This window comes from Bos grunniens, chromosome 16 (genome assembly GCF_055505025.1).
Source record: "Bos grunniens cultivar Pamir isolate PY7600 chromosome 16, Bosgru_T2T1.0, whole genome shotgun sequence".
NCBI lineage: Eukaryota > Metazoa > Chordata > Mammalia > Artiodactyla > Bovidae > Bos > Bos grunniens.
Genome location: NC_141180.1, coordinates 43,456,117 through 43,477,486, shown reverse-complemented (window position 1 = coordinate 43,477,486; position 21,370 = coordinate 43,456,117). Strand labels below are relative to the sequence as shown.

The following is a 21,370-nucleotide window of genomic DNA, read 5'->3' as shown; positions in this document are numbered from 1 at the left end:
AAGGCAAGGCAAGCAATCACTCAGTCGTGTCCGACTCTTTGCGATCCCATGGACTGTAGTCTACCAGGCTTCTCTTTCCATGGGATTTTGCAGGCAAGAGTACTGGAGTGGGTTGCTGTTTCCTTCTCTAGGGGATCTTCCTGACCCAGGGATCGAACCCAGGTCTCCTGCATTGCAGGCAGAAGCTTTACCCTCTGAGCCACGATGCCCAAAAGTAAAAGATATAACTAAAGGAAATTTATTTAAGTGAGAAACCATAACGTTTCTTTCATATTATACTTTTTTTTAAATCCAACTGCTGACAATTAAGAAACCAATATAGTAACATGCATAATACTGACAGGGACTACACACACGTGTGTGTGTACGTGTGTGTGTGTGTGTGTGTGTGTATGAGGAGGACATATCAATCCACTCCAGTATTCTTGCCTAGAGACTCCCATGGACAGAGGAACATGGCAGGCTACAGTCCACAGGGTTGCATAAGAGTTGGACACGATTGAAGTGACTTAGTATGCATGCATGCACACATACACATGTATGTATATATACACACAGATACACACACATGTAAATTCTAACTAGGAAAAACCATACATTTCTGCAATATAAAAAAGAACTCCAAAAGAAGACTAAACACTAAACCCAACTGGGTTTATCTCACAAAATCCAATTTGATTGTATGGAATTGAGAATACACAACAAACTTACAAATCTGAGAAATGAAAATTTGTGAAGGCTGTAAAACAAACAGGAATGAACTCCACCCACTCTGGAAAGAACATTTTAGAAGTTTCTGACAACTCACTCGAAAATCCCTGCTCTGTGCCCATCACCAACCTGCAAGCTAATTTAAAGTAAGTATTTTATTCATTTTACCAATTCCTATCCATTCCATGCCTTTGAAATCCTCTCCTGAAATAACCTGAGTTTTAAAGCTAACCCTATGAAAATTTCTCTATAGCTTTCCTTTTCAAGATGTTGTATGACATTTTCAGAAGTGGTTTTCCTTGCTGGAAGTTTATTAATAAACCCACCTTTCCCGTCTGACACAGACTTGCCCTGATAATTTTTGTGGAGACTGTAACAAACAATTGATGTCTTAGAAGTTAATGCAAGCATACATTAGTTTATTTCCTTTCAATATGCCAGTCTTATTAGATATAATTGTTTCTATCCTAGAATGAAGAAGGCACCTTGTTTTCCTAGTTTGAAATAATTCCAGATTATTACAATACACACAATTTGCCAATGGTCAAAATTAAGAGTTATTAAAAGTAAAAGGCTGCCATTCAAAATCTCAGTGACATAAACCTCTGTTAGTATCAAACCACACGTAGCCTGTGGCTGGCTGGAAAGACAACAGACATCAGTCTTACCAGAGAACCTAGGCACATTCCCACAAACAACCTGTAGATACAATTTGCCATTAGTACAGAGGATCTATTGATAGGGCCATGTGGTAGTACTGCTCCTAAAAGGTCAGTTCGTGTCTAGACAACAGTATCCTGGTATCCAGATTGTAAATTTTTATATTCTAGAGACTTCATCGGAGAAGGCAATGGCACGGCACTCCAGTACTCTTGCCTGGAAAATCCCATGGACGGAGGAGCCTGGTGGGCTGCAGTCCATGGGGTCACTAAGAGTCGGACACGACTGAGCGACTTCACTTTCACTTTTCGCTGTCATGCATTGGAGAAGGAAATGGCAACCCACTCCAGTGTTCTTGCCTGGAGAATCCCAGGGACAGGGGAGCCTAGTGGGCTTCCGTCTATGGGGTCGCACAGAGTTGGACACGACTGAAGCGACTTAGCAGTAGAGATTTCATGTTGCCTTTAATTTTCAGCGTCAGCTTTAGTGTTTGGAACATAGTATGTGCTTACTAAACATGTATAAGATGGCTGACAACCCAGTAATGTCAGGGGAGGAAATCATTTATTAATTGGGGAGGAATTTGAGGTTCTCAAATACTTCAAAAAAGCTGAAGGAATACTGAGGTATAACAATCTAATTGGGTTTTCAGAAGCTCTCTATGTATAGAGGATTCTGTTCTTCCCTTGATAATTCCCAAGGCTTGGAAGAGAAAAAACAATTGTCAATTGCTGCATGATTGCTTTGGAAGACGAGAAAGCTAGGCTTCTCTCTCCTTGCTTCTCTTTTCCTTTCTGCAACTACCCCATTCCCAACCTCCCAAAGTTAAATGTAAGGCCTAGTCAGACTTGTGACAATTTGCTGATGAGACCACAGAGACTGCATCATCAATCACACAGTCCTCTATGATGGAGAAAGTACTATGAACATATATCTGTTTCAATTCACTAATTGAGGGCTTGGGCTTAAATACTGTATATTAAACACTTTACCACCTGTGTAAAATAACATTTGCATAACTTGGAGGACAAACACTTTGCTGCAGATGGCATATTTCCCTAAGGCTTGCATGGCATCTAATTTTTCTTAGTATTATTTCATGATGTTTGTCTTGAGTGCAAGAATTTTGTTTTCTTAAAGATAAATTGCCTTAAGCTACAAATACTCCTACTCTATTTTATTTTTTATTATTATAGACTATAGCTATGGTGAAAATACTCAAGAATCAAAATCTATAGATAAAAACGTCTTAAGAGATCATCTGCTTTCATTCTAGATAGGTTTCTAACAAACAATTTTAGAAAGTTGGTTATTTAGCTGTTATTAATGTTAATTGGACAAGACTTCATATTATCCCTTGACAGTCTATTCCCAGTGTTTCATCATCTTTGCTGTGTCTAATCAATGTTTCTCCTGTTTCAAATTAAGCCCATTCTCTCTTGTTTTACTCTTTAAAAAGATGTGGGACAAGCAAATAGCACCCTGAGTTGTGATCAGTAATTGAGTCTAAGCTCAAAAATCCAAAGAATGGCAGCAACGTCCCAGGTGAACCTGAGAAACTTTTAATGATGCATTAAAATGGCCCACTCCTCAAATTTCTCCCAAACAAGGAGGCCCAGTAAGCCAGGAAAAAACTTTGGTCTGAGGTTAGCTGATAAACTGAGTCCAAATTCAACTTAGTCAACATAGATTCAGAACATGGGTAACTGAACACATGAAGCACTTCTACACTAGCATAGGTAGTTCCCTATTTTTCTACACTGTACTAATCAAGATCTTTCAGTAAATTGTACTATTCAGTTAACTTCTTTGACATGAAGTCTTAAAATGCCAAATTGAGCCATTTGGCAAGACAATTCTAAAGTAAACTACAAATATAACTATGCCTGGCCAAAACATATATTCCAAATAACTTTCCATACTTAAAACCCAAACTGTGAACAGATTATCTTCCCAGATCATTTTAACAGTCAAAATGAACAGAAAATAATGTAAATGATAAACTGTACAGGTGGCTCAGACGGTAAAGAATCTGCCTGCAATGCAGGAGACCCAGGTTCAATCACTAGGTCAGCAAGATTGCCTAGAGAAGGAAATGGCAACCCACTCCAGTATTCTTGCCTGAAGAATTCCATGGATAGAGGAGCCTGAGAGGCTAGATCACAAAGGGTGATCATGGGATCACAGTCTCGGACATGACTGAATGACTTTCATTTCACTAAGGAAAGGAAATGTTGATTCAGATTTTTAATCTATATATAAATGTCACAACTAGGATTGAATTTTGGTTGAGTTTGAACAAAACATATCAAGTGGCCATCATGTGGTCAGATCAGATCAGATCAGATCAGTCGCTCAGTTGTGCCCGACTCTTTGCGACCCCATGAATCACAGCACGCCAGACCTCCCTGTCCATCACCAACTCCCGGAGTGCACTCAGACTCACGTCCATCGAGTCAGTGATGCCATCCAGCTATCTCATCCTCTGTCGCCCCCTTCTCCTCGTGCCCCCAATCCCTCCCAGCATCAGAGTCTTTTCCAATGAGTCAACTCTTCGCAGGAGGTGGCCAAAGTACTGGAGTTTCAGCTGTAGCATCATTCCTTCCAAAGAAATCCCAGGGCTGATCTCCTTCAGAATGGACTGGTTGGATCTCCTTGCAGTTCAAGGGATTCTCAAGAGTCTTCTCCAACACCACAGTTCAAAAGCATCAATTCTTTGGCGCTCAGCCTTCTTCACAGTCCAACTCTCACATCCATACATGACCACAGGAAAAACCATAGCCTTGACTAGACGAACCATTGTTGGCAAAGTAATGTCTCTGCTTTTGAATATGCTATCTAGGTTGGTCATTACTTTCCTTGTGGTAGATGCTTCATATATATTTTCTCTAATTTCTTTAATCTTCAGAAGTATCAATGTAAACTAGATCTTCAAAAAGTTAAATAAATTGCCTGAGATTATTCAGCAGGTGAGAGAACTAGAATCAGTTGTATTCTAAATGCAGTACTCTATAGGGTCAAGCTGCCACCTCATAAAGGTCAAAGGTTGAATCTAAGACCAGAATCCCTATTCAACTGAGGAAAAAAATGTTTCAAGAAGAAGTTGCTCCTCCTGGTACAGTTTCCTATTGACAAGCTAAAATTGAGCCAGGGCCTCAGATCCTATAGGTGTATAGTACAGAAAGGTAAAGCAACATTCTTCAAACAGAATATGGGATGTTTCCAAAGTCTGGTGTCCATCTACCCGCTGTATTGGACTTCTCTTCTAAGAAATCCAGCTATAACTATGACTCAGTTGATGCAGTAGCACAGGATAGGACTTCCAGATCACACTCATGATTAAAATGTGAATATCTTTAAATGGTCTCAGTTTAACAGCTTTGATATTTTTGAATAACGTTTTAGACTTTTAAGTTTTCCAAAGTATGAAATGAAACAATCTAAAATTGCTTGGCAGCATATTAAATACATACTTTATAAGTCTGATGTAGAGAGATTAAGTAAACCTTCAGATTACTTGTTTCAATTTGTTTTATACTAACTCACATGATCAGATAGCATTTTAGGGAACTATATATATAGGTAGCTGATATATCACCAGTTTCATTTCACTGATTATTATTCTTGGATTTCCTCTTATTCACAAGACTTTTTATAAATGTAATAATCTAAAATAATTTTCTTTGTTGAGTTTACATTTTAACTCTGACCAAAATTTACAAGTCCTTGCAAGGAACGTAGGATCAACAAAGTAAAATGAAGACTAAAAATGTTCATTGGATTTCAAAACATGAAGGTCCAGATGACTTTTATAAGCACCATTTCAATGGAGTAATGGATGCAGAGGAAGAACTGGTAGAAAAGAGAAAGGGGAAGGTAGGAAAGATGGGGAAATGAAAAAATGGAGGAAGTAATATTTAGAGATTTTTTTCAAAATGTGGATTCTAGAGAGAAAGAGGGAGCTAGGACAGAAGATGCAGGGTGGGGAAAACTCCTACTTAAGATCAGAGACTTGAGCCCAGAGACTTGAGCCCAGAGCTTAGAAATACTGGGAATGAGAATTTTATCTTATAAGAAACATATTCATATTTTACAATAAATATTTTTATAAGACTAAGCTGGTATTTTGGAACTACCTACCACTAACTTACATTCTTATCCAAACCTATCTAATACAAACATCTAAATGTATTTTTACTTTCCATCACTTCTTCTCAAAATAAGGTAATTTTAAAAGTATGATAAAGGCAATTCATAACAGACTGACATTTCTCTTCTTCTTGCTTAAGGTAAGATAATCAGATATAGAATTTTAGCAAGTTTCTTACTATTACACTATATACTTTATATACAACAATGACATTAGTGATCTCCTACAAAATAGTACAAGAACCATGAAACTGTTTATAAACCCTGTGACCAGTGGCTTATGTGTTGAAACATCTTGGTTAAACAAAGGTTTAATACATAAAGCTTCTCTATTTTAATTTATATATCAAAGCTAAAATGTCAGTGTACTGATTTAGTTTTAAACCAGTAAAGATATATTGGTCAAATCCAAAAATCAGATGATACCAAATAAACATGAATTTCTGAACTAAAATGTAGGAGACTGACCAGAAAGTACCTGTTGATTATCTGATTTTGTAATGAAATCACTAGCAGAAATGCCAACCTAGAGGATTTCAAGGACGTTATTAATTGATTCTTTATAAACTTCTATTCTGATCCTTTTAAGGGGCTTCCTTGGTAGCTCAGCTGATAAAATCCGCCTGCAATGCAGGAGACCCCAGTTTGATCCCTGGGTTGGGAAGATCTGCTGGAGAAGGGATAGGCTACCCACTCCGGTATTCTTGGACTTCCCTGGTGGCTCAGCTGATAGTTTTGAAACACTTAAGTTGAAAACGACCGAGCAGGTTATATTCAAGAAATTTTTTACAGGGTCAGTCAAAATAAATAGTGTAAATAGAGTCCAAAGAAGGAACGAGATTGCCTATGTGTGTATGTTACAAGCGAAAAATATATTCAAAGAAAGGTAGTGTCTAGCACATCCCAGGTACAAGGGTCAAGTCTAGGTGGAAGGGCAGCACAAAGTCTGAAGAAAAGTCTGCAAAGTGAGCAAGTTTCTAATGCAGGACTCATTATCCCTCTGATCAAATTCTTAATAGTGACATATACTTTTAAAATTTCTAAAGTTATGAAAAACATTAAAATTTGGGGGTGTTTCATCATTCCAAACAGTTCTAACAGTTAGAATCAGACATGGCACAATGAACTGGTTCCAAATTGGGAAAGGAGTACTGCTGTATATTGTCATCTTGCTTATTGAACTTATATGCAGAGTACACCATGCAAAATGCCAGACTGGATAAAGCACAAGCTGGAATCAAGATTTCAGGGAGAAATATCAATAACCTCAGATATGCAGATGACACCACCTTAATGGCAGAAAGCGAAGAAGAACTAAAGAGCCTCTTGATGAAAGTGAAAGAGGAGAGTGAAAAAGCTGGCTTAAAACTCAACTTTCAAAAAACTAAGATCATGTCATCCAGTCCCATCACTTCATGGCAAACAGATGGGGAAACAATGGAAACAGTGACAGACTGTATTTTTCTGGGCTCCAAAATCACTACAGATGGTGACTGCAGCCACGAAATTAAAAGACTCTTGCTTCTTGGGAAAAAAAACTATGACAAACCTAGACAGCATATTAAAAAGCATAGACATTACTGACAAAGGTCTGTATAGTCAAAGCTATGGTTTTTCCAGTAGTCATGTATGGATATGAGAGTTGGGACCATAAAGAAAGCTGAGTACCAAAGAATTGACACTTTTGAACTGTGGTGTTGGAGAAGACTCTTGAGAGTCCCTTGGACCAAGGAGATCAAACCAGTCCATCCTAAAGGAAGTCGGTCCTGAATATTCATTGGAAGGACTGATGCTGAAGCTCCAATACTCTGGCCACCTGATGTGAAGAACTGACTCATTGGAAAAGACCCTGATGCTGTGAAACACTGAAGGCAGGAGGAGAAAGGAACAACAGAGGATGAGATGGTTGGATGGCATCACCAACTGGATGGACATGAGTTTGAGCAAGCTCTGGGAATTGGCGATTGACAGGGAAGCCTGGCGTGCCACAGTCCATGGGGTCACATAGAGTCAGACATGACTGAGCGACTGAAGTGAACTAACATCATTCCAAAACAACTTGTAAAACAAGTCAATGTATACAACAAAATTTATCAAAGACTTACTTATGAGATTCTATTTTATTAAAAAAAAATTTAATGACCAAACTGTAAAGTTGATGGTGTTGAGTTTTGGCAAGACTGTCATCAACCCCCCTGCTTCTCTGCAATAATTTTTCTGGAAAACAAGTGATTCTGAGATGACATGTAGACCAGATATAAAACTTTGAATATGTATAAAATCTCTTTAAGTAAGCAACCCCTGCCCAAAAGTAGAAAGCCAAAGGTTTTAATAATGTTTAAACAATGAATTTAATGTGCAGAAGACCTAAATAGACATTTCTCTAAAGAAGACAAACAGATAGCCAATGGGCAAATGAAAAGATCCTCAACATCACTAATTATCAGAGAAATGCAAATCAAAACTACAATGAAGCACCACTTTACCCCAGTGAGAATGTTATCATTAAAAAAAATCTACAAATAACAAACGCTGGAGAGGGTGTGGAGAAAAGGGAATTCTCCTACACTGTTGGTGGGAATGTAAATTGGTGTAGTCACTATGGAGAACAGTATGAAGGTTTCTCAAAAAAGCAAAAATTGAGCTGCCATATAATCCAGCTACCCCACACCTGGGCATATATCTGGATAAAACTATTATTCAAAAGGATACATGCACCCCATATTCATAACAGCACTATTCACAATAGCCAAGACATGGAAATAACCTATCCATCCATTGACAGATGAATGGATAAAGATGTGGTACAAATATACACTGGAATACTGCTGCTGCTGCTGCTGGTTTGCTCAGTCATGTCTGATTCTTTGCGACCCTATGAACTGTAGCCTGCTAGGCTCCTCTGTCCATGGGGATTCTTCAGGCAAGAATACTGGAGTGGGTTGCCATGTCCTCCTCTAGGGGATCTTCCTCACCCAGGGATTGAACCCGCATCTCTTGTACCTCCTGCACTGGAAGGTGGGTTATTTACCACTAGCACCACCTGGGAAGCCCCTAAGGGAATACTGTTGCTGCTGCTGCTAAGTCGCTTCAGTCGTGTCCGACTCTGTGCGACCCCAGAGACGGCAACCCACCAGGCTCCCCCGTCCCTGGGATTCTCCAGGCAAAAATACTGGAGTGGGTTGCCATTTCCTCCTCCAGTGCATGAAAGTGAAAAGTGAAAGTGAAGTCGCTCAGTCGTGTCCAACTCTTCGTAACCCCATGGACTGCAGCCTACGAGGCTCCTCCATCCATGGGATTTTCCAGGCAAAAGTACTGGAGTGGGGTGCCATTGTTACTCAACCATAAAAAATAAAATGTAATAAATAATGCTATTTGCAGCAACATGGATGGACTGAGATAATCATACTAAGTAAAGTCAGTAAAAAACAGAGAGACAAATATCATATGACACAACTTATTTGTGGAATCTAAACTATGACACAAATCAACTTATCTACAAAATAGTAATAGACTCTCAGACATAGAGAACAGACTTGTGGTTGTCAGAGGGTAGAGGGGTGGGAGAGGGATAAAGTGGGAGTTTGGGGTTAGCAGATGCAAACTAGTATACACTGAATGGATAAACAACAAGGTCCTACTGTATAGCACAGGGAATTATATTCAATATCTTATGATAAAACATAATGGAAAAGAATATAAAAAAGAATGCATGCATATATATCACTTTGCTGTACAGCAGAAATTAATGTAACAGTGTAAATCAACCATACTGCAATTAAAAAATGAATTTAGTATCACTTCATTTTCTGAGCTTTACCAAAATACAAACTTGTGCTAACTGTACACTGAAGGCAAAGTTCTAAACAGGTGTACAATGGCTCTTTCATTCCATAAAATAAAGACTATTATACTTTTGGTAGGAAGAAAAATTACTTACCGCTATAATATCTAATGTATTATCACAGACTTTTCGGATTTCATTATTTTTATCATGCATAAGATCTATGAGATATGCTGGAGCCTCTATGTAAAAAGTGGTTAAAGATATAAACTGATATTGAGGTTGTTCAATCATGTTAGAGAATTCTGCATTTCTCCAAATTCAAATATTAATCTGAAATCTAACTTTAAATTTTAAAACACAATCATTAATACAAAGTGACCAAAAAAATCTAATGTTTCATTTATTTGAAAAACAGGGATGATAAAGGAAAAAAATAAGATAAAAATGGGCAAGAAAATGAGCCAGTAAATCTTAGAATGTATAAGGTCACACTTTTGAAAACATGAAAATTATGAAAGTAACTAAAGAAGAAGCTCCCGAGCTGCATGGCTGTAAAACTTTCTTCATTGATTTGACCCTCCTAAAAGTTCAGAAAAATTAATTTCAAACAGAAACTCACATACAAAGTATTTCACACAATAAAGGAAAAGAATCACTGTCAATCAAGTCAACAACAACAAAAAATCACATATATGGATATGGTTATTATAAGGAAGAGAGAACATAAGATAATTTCATATAACTCTAGTATTTTTTAAAAAGAAAAGAATTTAAGAAAATAATATATATATATATACACATACACACACACACATACACACACACATATATATGAAAGAATAACAGGAATCAGAATTACAAAACTCAGAGAAGTAATTCAGGAAATAACTAAAAATCATTTCAGATATATTAAAACTAAGTTTATAGTAATACAAGAATAAATAAAAGCAGCAGATAAACTCTAAGTTAAATAGAAGGCAAAAAAGAAGAAAATTTGTAAAATTTAAAAAGATGAAAAGAGATGAAAAAGATTACAAAATGACAGATATTAAAGGTAGGCAAAGAGGATCCGACATAATAGGAATCCTAAAGACAATCATGGCAATAGAACAAAACAAATACTATAAACTACAACTCAAGAAAACTTTCCTAAAATTAGAAAAAAGACAAAGTACAAACACTGTATTTGCATACTTAGAAAAACCAAGCAAGGGTGATGAATACCAACTCAAATTCTAACAAAACTATAGTGGCTTAAAAAACAAAACAAAATCCAGAAACATCCTTTGGTCTTCCTGGCAGAAAGATCAAGTCACTTATAAGGGAAAGTAAAATAAATTGTCATTAGACTTTATGAAAGATAATTAGTAGACTATAGACTTCTAATTGGCAGCAATTAAAGGTGGAAAAATACCTTCAAACTGATGAGGGAAATAATGGGCAATCTAGAAATTTCATATTCTGCCAAATTATATTTAAAGATGACAAACTAGTTATTTTCAGATATAGATGCATTTTATTACTATAGATGTTCACTAAGCAGTATAAGAGAATGTAATCAATTAAGAAAAAAAATTAAAAATTTAAATATTGTTACAAAATGAAAAAAAAAAGAAAATCAATATAGAGAAACAGAGGAACTGAATTCAGGAAAAAATAGCAAATGATGAAATAAATGCATTAACATACTATGTGTGTTTACTAAGTGGCTTCAGTCGTGTTCCACTCTTTGTGACCCTATGAACTGTACCCTGCCAGGCTTCTCTGTCCATGCGATTCTCCAGGCAAGAATACTGGAGTGGGTTTAACATATCATAAATCCTAAATAAACACTGGCTTTTACAAAGCAATAATCAAAATAATAGTTAATTTTAAAATGTTATAAAAAGAAATGGAATGTATAAACAACAGTATGGGAAAAGGGAAGGATAAAGAAAGAAAACTCAAATCAAGATAGAAACCTCAATGAATCTAAAAGAGGCAGTAAAGAAAGTTATACTTTCCAACACCTAAAAATGTATCTTTTCTGAACATGTGAAGTGTCATTACTTATGATGAACACTGAAAGGATACGTGTTTCCTTGATTATGACATCTCTTGTGGCTTGATGGAAAACCATTTGGTAGAAGACATAAATTATCTGACAAACAAATTCATCATCTTCTTGTTGAGCTAAAAGGCAACAGAAAGCTTCAAATAAAAATACTAAGTTATACACAAAACTGAAAAACATTGAGGGGAAAAAGTGGGGAATGAGAAAAACCAAAGTTGACAAGGAGACAGGTAAAGGACAGTTAGTTTAAATTATTTATAATATATGGCTGCCATACATCATTTATGTCTTAAATGTTTTTTCCTAAATTATAAGATGATCAGTCAAAAATTTCATAATTATTATTTTCAGAAGTTTTATTAATTTTGGTTGGTGTTAAACTAAATAGGTTATGACTTTGTAAAACAAAAATAAAAAATAAGACTTTCAAGAGAGAAATTATATCATCTCTGAGTCCAAACCAAACTATTTGAGACTGTTCATCTCAAAAGGCTGTATCTAGGAAGAACTGAGAAACAAGATAGGTTTAAGAGAATAGTAATAGTGCTTTAATAGTAATTTTTGCTATATTGACACCAAGTATAAAGAAATTCATTAAATTAACCTCTAAGTCTCTAATATGAGATGCCAAAACTTACCACCACTTGTGGGGAGGTTTTTTTTTGGTCCCTCATAAAAATTCTTCAGATAATTTTAATTTGTAAAATAAATCTTGTTCTATTTTGTCTCTATAATGTTGCCCTCACAGGACAAAAATGGCTCTTTAAAAAAAAAAAAATCACACCCTCTAAATCCTAAGTTTCTGGTAGAAATTAGATTATTATAAACAGGTTTTTTCTTCATTGAATAATGGTAACAAAATTAAACTTCAATTATTGGCATGAAGCAATAAAGTAACTTTAGCTGCACTCTAATTAATTATACTAGTAAAAAGAATATTATGCATGCATACAAACTAAGAAATGTTGATTATCATAAGAAGATGACTTTAACAGAATATCAGATGACCACTGATTAATATTATTCATGGCAAAGGCAAATACTTATAGAAATACAATTTTTAGGTACTGGTTATGAAATTTGCTTTACTAATAGTTTGACATGAACTCTTGGCAACAGTTCAGTGATATCTGTTAGACAAATATTTACAGGTCAGCAGAGCATCTAACTAGTTGGGTGAAATAAACTGTGATTCCTTCAAAGTCCAGCCATTCCAAATAATTTTCCTCACTAATCTACCAAAGTACCACTCAGACTATTTGGGTTAAATTTTTATTAATTACTCTGTTGGCATACAATGTTCCCTCACTTAACCCCAAAGGTTTTAATTTTGAAAATCCATTTATTTCCAAAAAATATTAGTATACAGCCTCTACCTGTGATAACATGTCAGAGAACATCAAAATATGGTAAAACACTGAGCTGGCTCTGTTACCTTATCTCTCAGTAATAATCAATGTGAGATAGCAATTTAAGGACCCAGGTCATTTTGTTTCAACTTTCTCCAGCTCACTACAAAATCCTCATTCTCATTATGACAACTACATTGTCTTTAGTTTCACCTCCCAATTACCTAGCCTTTCAATTACTTCTAACATGAAAACTCCTGGCTGTGAGAAGGGTGTACCAAAGCAAATCCATATATATTACTTGTAGAAATACTTCAAATATGGAGGCACTATCTCTAGATGACCATTAAAAACGATTATGTAAAAGAATTTACAAATCAAACTTTTCAAGATTTAGAAGAGAAAACTGGGCAAAAGAATAAATAGGCACCTCACTTTATCTGCCGTATATAACAGCCAGTAAACAAATAGGTACTAATTTCATTAATTATTGATAGTCCCTCACTCATGTCTGACTGTGACCCCATGGACAGTGTAGCTCACCAGGCTCCTCTGTCCATGGAATTCTCCAGGCAAGAATACTGGAGTGGGTATTTCCTTCTCCATATTAATTATTAGGAAGTACAAATTAAGATCACAATGCAGTATCACTATGGAGGCTACAATTAAAGAGGCTGGATGCTGAAATATGTTGGTGATGTAGAATAACTGGAACTTTTGTACATTGCTGCTGCTGCTAAGTCGCTTCAGTCGTGTCCGACTCTGTGCGACCCCAGAGACGGCAGCCCACCAGGCTCCCCGTCCCTGGGATTCTCCAGGCAAGAACACTGGAGTGGGTTGCCATTTCCTTCTCCAATGCATGAAAGCGAAAAGTGAAAGTGAAGTCGCTCAGTCGTGTCCGACTCTTAGCGACCCCATGGACTGCAGCCTACCAGGCTCCTCCGTCCGTGAGATTTTCCAGGCAAGAGTACTGGAGTGGGGTGCCATTGTCTTCTCCGAGTACATTGCTAGAGGGACTGAAAATTGGCACAACTACTTTGGAAAACAGACTGGCATTATTTTTAGTCAAATACATGCATATTCTCTTCTACTCCTAAGTCTGTGTCTAATAGAAATGAGTAAATATGTTCACTAAATGAAACATTTAAGAATGTTTATAGGAGCATTACTTATAAAAGCCCCTTTCTCTTAAAAAACAAATAGAAAACCCACCCTACTATGAACCAATAGTTAGAAAGGAAAAATTGTAGTATATTTATTTACAAAGCAATAAATGGAAACACTTCAGTACACAACAAAGATGAATCTCACAGTTATAATACAGGGCAAAATAAACTAGATTCTCTTTCTAAAAGGTTGAAAACTAAGCAAAATTCATCTATTGGTGATAAGAGGAAAAACAGAACCCCTCTGGAGAAGGTGGCAATGACTGGGACATGGCAGAAGAGGAATTTCTAGGGTGCTGGTAATAATTCATTTACTTACACAAGTGGGAATAACATGAGAACTCTCATTTTAAAAATTCACTGTTTTACATATACCTATAACTTGTGTGTTTTTCTTTATGTACACTTCAAAAAAGACTATTAAAATAATATAAAATATATATATATCTGGTACAAGAAAGACTGAGATTAGAGAGTCTTTTTAAGCTTTCCATATTAGCATATTTAACTTCTACAATAATTAGCTACTTTTAATGTAAATCTGCTATGGGCCAAAGTGCATCCCTCCAAAATTCGTATGTTAAAAACAGCCCTAAACCCAAATGTGACTATATTCAGAGATAGGGCTAGAAGGAAGTAATTAAGGTTAAATGAGGTCATAAAGCTGGGGTCCTAATCCTATAAGATTAGTAACCTTATAAGAAGGGATACCAGAGCACTTGTGTATGCTTGTGCTTTCTCTCACTCCCTCTCTCCGCCCAACTCCTCCCACCATATGAGGATGTTAGGATATAAAAAGGTGGCCTTGTGCAAGCCAAGAAAAAAGACCTCACCAGGAATCAAATTGGCTGGCACCTCAATAGACTTCCCAACCTCCAGAAATATGAGAAAATGTATTTTGGTTGTTTAAGCTACCCAGTCTGTGATATTTTATTAAGGCAGTCTGAGCAGACTAATAAAACAAGGTCCTAGAGAACTTGGCCCTAATAATATATATTTAGAGTCAGACAAATTTTGTATGCAGTGGAAAATGATGAACCTGGGTCCTTAAGAGCAAAATAAAGTAAGGGGAAGACTATCTAGAACTCCTAGCCTATATTGTAATCCTAGCCAATGTGGCTAACTAAATTTATTTAAATTTTATTTAAAATCCAGGTTCTCAGTCCCAACAGCCACATTTCAAGTATTCAATAGCCACATGTATTGGACAGTGCAGATAGAGAACATTTTCTTCATTGTAGGAAGTTTAGAGGACAACACTATATATGGATCCAGGAGGGAATATGATGATTAGAATTAGCTTCCTAATAAATCTTTCTGATTAGAAATCGAGTTATTATAAAAAAGGGTTTGTGCAAGAAAAGAGATATAATTCAACCAAGACAAAGCTCAACAGAAAGAATAAATGGCAGAATATTTAGCTGTTCAAGGTTGATAAGTGCAGGGTAGTTATCTATAAAATTGGTCCTCAATCACTTTATAGGAACATTCTTAACCTTACAACCTAAAGCTATTTGGTATTATGCTATCTAATTCTAGTAAAAATAATTCATTTTGCTAACTATATAATTTAAGTGGCAATAAGATGAGCAATGCAACAAGATAATATATTATCACTGTAGATAATGGGTTTATATATTAGCATAAAAATAAGAAAAATTGTAATTTACCATTTAGCAACTCAATGAGTGCAGGGATTATCCCAGATTTGGCTAGCAACGCAGCACAAGAGTCATCCATAGATACAGTTCCAATCATTATAACCACTTCTAAAACAAGGTCATCTTCTGCAGCACCTAGTGAAGTGAACATCACAGAAAGTTTTCATTGAACTGTCCTGATACAAATCCTTTTATATTTCCAAGATTCTTATTCACAGAAAAGATACTGAAAGCTATTAAATCAGTTCTTATGAACCTTTAACATGTATACAAATTTGTCCTTTTCCCAAAGTTCCATGTTCAGAGAATTCCATTCCACAATGACAGTTCATGGTTTTTGGAGCAGTAGAGAAGTGGTATTGTATTTTCAATAAGTCTTTGAAAATATAAATGAATGACAATGTAAACACAGAAAACAGAAGAGTCATTTCAATGCCTCAAAGAACTTTGTGTGTGCATGTGAACTCATGTAGGATGGTTATTTGGTAATTTTAAAAAGGCAGGATAAAAAAATAGTAAGGCAGAATAGGAAAGGGAAACTAATATTAAGAAAACATATTGTTAGGGAAAATAGTATATACATATATAAGAGGAGAACTAGTGACTGCTTTTCTGGGAGAAAGAAATTAGAAGTAGGGCTAGAACTAGAGGCCTGGGAACGTAGTATAATAATGGTCACAAAATACTGCTCTAGCAGCTTTACCCACAAAAGAGAGAAATAATGATTATGCAGAAGTGAAATACTTAGCACAGACCTGGTTTTAGTTTATCCTTGAGGTATGGAACGAGCTTATACTCCTTAAGAACCAATTCCCAGTCTAAGTCTGGAATGGTCAAATTTGCAAGAGTTCCTAAACACTCAATCACAAACTCCTCCTCTTCATCATTAGAGATCTGAGCAGCAAGGTCCCCAACATAATCCTGAATAAAACAAAATTATAAATTTAAAATATTTCTACAAAGGAACTAATCTAATAATTTAATGCATAGGAAGATAAGTATCAAATGTGATTCTCTTGTTGTCATTGTAGTTCTTTAATCACTCAATCGTGTCCGACTCTTTGCAACCCCATGGACTGCTAACTTGCTAAGGGAGTCTATAGTGAATTGGTTTAAGGCAAGAAAACTGGCGTGAGGTTGAAAAGGTTAGGGACAGGGATCATAAAACAAAAACGGTATTAAAACTTAGGTTGAAATCTCTAGGAGCTAAACCTCCAAGGAAGTTGATAACAAGAAGAACCAAATTGGGTCATGAATTAATATTTGACAAGAGTTAAGGAAGAGTTATATTTCCAAACACAGCACTTTAAAACTTCAGTTCCAGGCTATTTTAATAGACAGAAAGCCAAAGACAACACTTACAATAAATAAATTTTTAGTTGGTCCATCATGCTGGGAAATGTTCCTAATCATTTTCATCAGCAATGGATCCTTGAACTTCAGAGCCCTCTTCATGAGCATCTTCAGCCCGTTTCCTGATAATAACAGAGAAATTCCCAAATAAAATTAAGGTTCATTTAAATTTAATGATCTTTAAAATTTTCAGCTCTCAAGAAACCCAATTTACACACAGAAAATGCATAAATTTTATAGAATCTATTAATTTTAATAAATGTATGCCTCTCTATAATTCATATATTATATCAAGACAGAATATTTCCATTCACTGCAGAAAGTTCCCTTGTGCTTAGCTGATCTCCCCAGTACAATTACTTTTCTTCTTTTCTCCTCCTCATATTCCTCTTTTTTGTATTTTCTTTTTAAACACAGATTTTAAATGGCAACCCACTCCAGTGTTCTTGCCTGGAGAATCCCAGGGATGGCAGAGCCTGGTGAGCTGCCATCTATGGGGTTGCACAGTCGGACACGACTGAAGTGACTTAGCAGCAGCAGCAGCAGCAGAATATCACATAAATAAAAACACAGTATGTATATGAAGTGTGTACCACAAATTTGTAAAATATAAATACTTTTTGATTCATAAAAATAGTATTTCTAGGAATTTATCCTAAGAATATAAAAATGCAAACATGAAAGATTCAGAGAAAGAAAAATTACTGCAGTATTGTCTGTAAAAGAAAAGAAGTGGCACAAACTACCCAAACAGCAGATTAAACTATGGAAAATCCTTTAATAAGCTATTTTTTCAGCTACTGGCAATTACATTTTATAAAAGTATTTAATCACATGGAAAGGTATTCAGATATTATTAACTTTAAAAAACATGTCACCAAATATACAGAATCCCATTTTAATTTACAATATGCAGAAGCATTGTACCAGTTTCATCTTTGACTATCTCTGGATAGTGGAAATACTTTTTTTTATTTTTTCCTATTTGCTCATTTGTACTTTTTGATAATTTACATGTATACTTCTCAAATAAGTAAAAACTACTGACCAAACTCTGAAATACCAAAATGCATGACAAATCACTTTACGAAGATACTACAGAAACAAATAGCAAATACATTTGTACTGCAACATCTTACACTGTAACAGACTGCTTTACAAATAAAAAGTTTTGTTTCACCTAGAAAATATTTTTAAAAATCAAATTGCAATTAAGGGTAACTGACAAAACAGTTTATAAAATGTTACTAGAGAGAAAGTCTGCTCACAATGTAAGAATATTTATGAGTCTGACATTTAAGGATTTGAGCTATAATTTTTTAAATTATAGAAAGATGTAATTCACTTATTTACTTTAATTCTTAATTCTTTATTATCTATTTTTTATCATTTGCCATTGGCATATGATAAAGATTATCCATGAAGCTCAAAGGCACTAACCTTCACAGATAAGCTGTACATTCCTTTTGTTAGCAGCAAGATTAATGCAGAAAGAAATGAGTTCCAAGTCAATCCGTTCATCTGAACACTCAAAGAGCATCTTCATTAACTAGCAAGAAGCACAAGACATATTTCATTCAAAACACCCCCGAACACATGAAAAACACAGGCAATGTTTAATCACAGTATGTTATCATAGATTGTATGTTGGAAATAATACAATTACATTTTCAACATAGAGTAGGCTTTTACTACTGAATACCTTAGTGAACTATTAGATGCTCAGTATTAAATATATGCTTTCAAGTACAGTGGAGAATGTAAATGAAATATTAGATAAAGGCTTTGCTTTTAAGGATTTAAAATATCATGGGGAAGTAGAACACTCTGAGCAAAGAAAACAGCTTGTGCAAAGGTTATAAGGCAGGAAAAAATGTCATTCTTCTGAAAAACTGAAAGAAAGCAAACATGGTTGGAATGAGGGAAACAGTGATAAAAGAAGGTAAAAGCCAGAAAATGCCAGGTCTTCAAGTACATGTTAAGGATTTGGGGCTTCAGCCTAAGGAAAATGGGAAGATGTTAAAGGCTTCCAAATAAGGAAAGTGTCAGAATAAGATTTATGTTTCAAGAAGATATGACCAATGTAGAAAACAGATTGAAATAGTGTAAGAAAATGTGCTGCTGCTGCTGCTAAGTCGCTTCAGTTGTGTCTGACTCTGTGTGACCCCATAGACAGCCTCCCACCAGGCTCCCCCGTCCCTGGGATTCTCCAGGCAAGAACACTGGAGTGGGTTGCCATTTCCTTTTCCAATGCATGAAAGTGAAAAGTGAAAGTGAAGTCATTTGGTCGTGTCCGATTCTTAGCGACCCCATGGTCTGCAGCCTACCAGGGTCCTCCATCCATGGGATTTTCCAGGCAAGAGTAGTGGAGTGGGGTGATGTGCTAAGACCATCTAAAGGGCTAGCAGAAAAGTCCAGGTATGGTGATGGCTGCTCGGATAAGAGATAAAAAGGACAGCTCAGATATATTTAGTAAAGACAATCAAACAGGATTTAATAACTGACTGGATGTTGGCATTAAGGGAGAAGAAGAAACAAAGATGACTCCCAGGTTTATACCCTGAACGACATGAATGATGGTGCCAATGCTTACCCAAAGACAGAAATTAGAATAGGAGAAAACCTCAAAGGGAAGCCAGTAATTTTAGCTTTTGGATATGCTGAATTTAAGCTGCCTATGTGACAGTTTAGTGCTGATAGTCAATAAAAGTTATAAACACAATTTTATAAGACATGTTCAGACTGAACATATGATTTTAGGAATTGTCATTTATGGTTGATAACTGAACCTGCAAGGTCTGACCCAATCATCCGGGAATGTATATAAAGTAAGGAAAGAACTCTACTTAATAAGAGAAAGAAAGATGGGTCTGGGAAGCAACAGACAGAAAAAGAGGAAGGAAAGGATAGGCTACTTATGCCATTTAGCCATATCTACATTTGTCATGATAAAAGGCCATTGCCATATAATAAAGGAGAAATGACAAATCTTATGCCAGACTTTTGAGAAGCCAGTCTACTATTATTGGTAAATAGTAAATTAACTTAATGCATATTATATAAAGATATTTTTCTCTTAGTCAAACTGTTAACAATATATGGAAGTTAATCCTAAAATTTATAACCTAAAATTTTCTTATGTTTTATCTCGAGGCAATATCTTTAAGATCAACATGTCTTTGTTGATGGGTTAGACCTTATTCTGTTAAATCTTGTGGTTATTTTCTATGTTAGTTCCAAATAACTTCTAAGTTTCAAAAAGGATACATGGTCAACATATCATGTGTCTGTAAAAATTAATCTTACTTTTATATACTAGCAATGAATTAAAAACACAAATCCACTTACAGCTGCTCCAAAAAACACTCTGATATCATTCTAACAAAACGGTATATATACATGTGTGTACGTGCATGTGTGCTGTCACTTCAGTCTTCTCCCACTCTTTGTGACCCTACAGACTTCTCCCACTCTTTGTGACACTATGGAGCCCGCCAGGCTCCTCAGTCCATGGGATCCACCAGGCCAGAATATTAGCGTGGGTTGCCATGCTCTCCTCTGGGGATCTTCCCGACCTAGGGATCAAACCCTTGTCTCTTGCACTGCAGGTGAATTCTTCACAGCTAAGCCACTGGGGAAGCCCATATATGTAGGTATGTATGTACGTATGTATGTATGTGTGTGTGTGTATGTGTTTGTGTGTGTAAAATTCATTTATTTGCTGTGAACTACAAAAACACTATAGCCGGTAAATGGTTTGTATGTATTATGCCTTTTCTCACAGAGCACCTCTTTAACACAAATGTTGCTGCTAGTGGAATCTTTAATCACTAACACTTAATAATGTTGCAGAACAACAACAACAAAAATCTATGGCATAGATAAAACAACCTTAAATTACTGGATATACATTTAACAGATTTTGGTACCTATGTATTAACTATCAATTAAAATTATAAATTAATAAAAATGTAGATGACAGTACTGTAAATATATACAGTATGTTTTTCATACTATAATTAAAAACCTACTACATATAGATTCCTTTCAAACTTCTGATACAAGAAGCTTTTTAAAAATAACAAAAGTCTGTTTGTTACATTAAGGTAATGCTTAAACAAGGCAAACTATGTTGTTATTTACTTGAAATTAATCTTGTAGTATGAAACTTGGCCTTAAAAATGGCATTATCGGTGATTTGTTAGAAGCTGAGGGGTTTTGTTTTGCCTTGTTTTTGTAATTTCCATGTTAAGTTTTGTGATGAAATATTCAGGAGCTAGCTTTTTATTTTTTTATTTTTTATTTTTTAGGAGCTAGCTTTTTAAAAAATAATGATGGTTTAAAACCTTATCCAAATCCCCACATCCCCAAATCAAGACTAAATGTTAAAAAAACATATCATGATATAGAATTAGTTTTTCAGAGTAAGAGAGACACTTAAATTTTAATTAGAGCACTCACATTTTAAAATATTAATTTAG

At 35.5% G+C, this 21,370-nt stretch overlaps 1 protein-coding gene across 3 annotated transcripts in view; it reads right to left on the bottom strand.

Moving 5' to 3' along the window:
• KIFAP3 (kinesin associated protein 3) overlaps positions 1-21,370 on the bottom strand; it is a 152,299-nt gene that overhangs the window by 38,449 nt on the left and 92,480 nt on the right. For all 3 annotated transcript variants that reach the window (XM_086344758.1, XM_086344757.1, XM_086344756.1), the window contains exons 12-17: positions 18,330-18,438; positions 16,899-17,011; positions 16,292-16,457; positions 15,546-15,671; positions 11,381-11,479; positions 9,461-9,546 (exon numbers count right to left, since the gene is read on the bottom strand). In XM_086344758.1, coding sequence (XP_086200884.1) covers positions 9,461-9,546; positions 11,381-11,479; positions 15,546-15,671; positions 16,292-16,457; positions 16,899-17,011; positions 18,330-18,438 — 699 coding nt within the window. The remainder of the gene's footprint in view (positions 1-9,460; positions 9,547-11,380; positions 11,480-15,545; positions 15,672-16,291; positions 16,458-16,898; positions 17,012-18,329; positions 18,439-21,370) is intronic.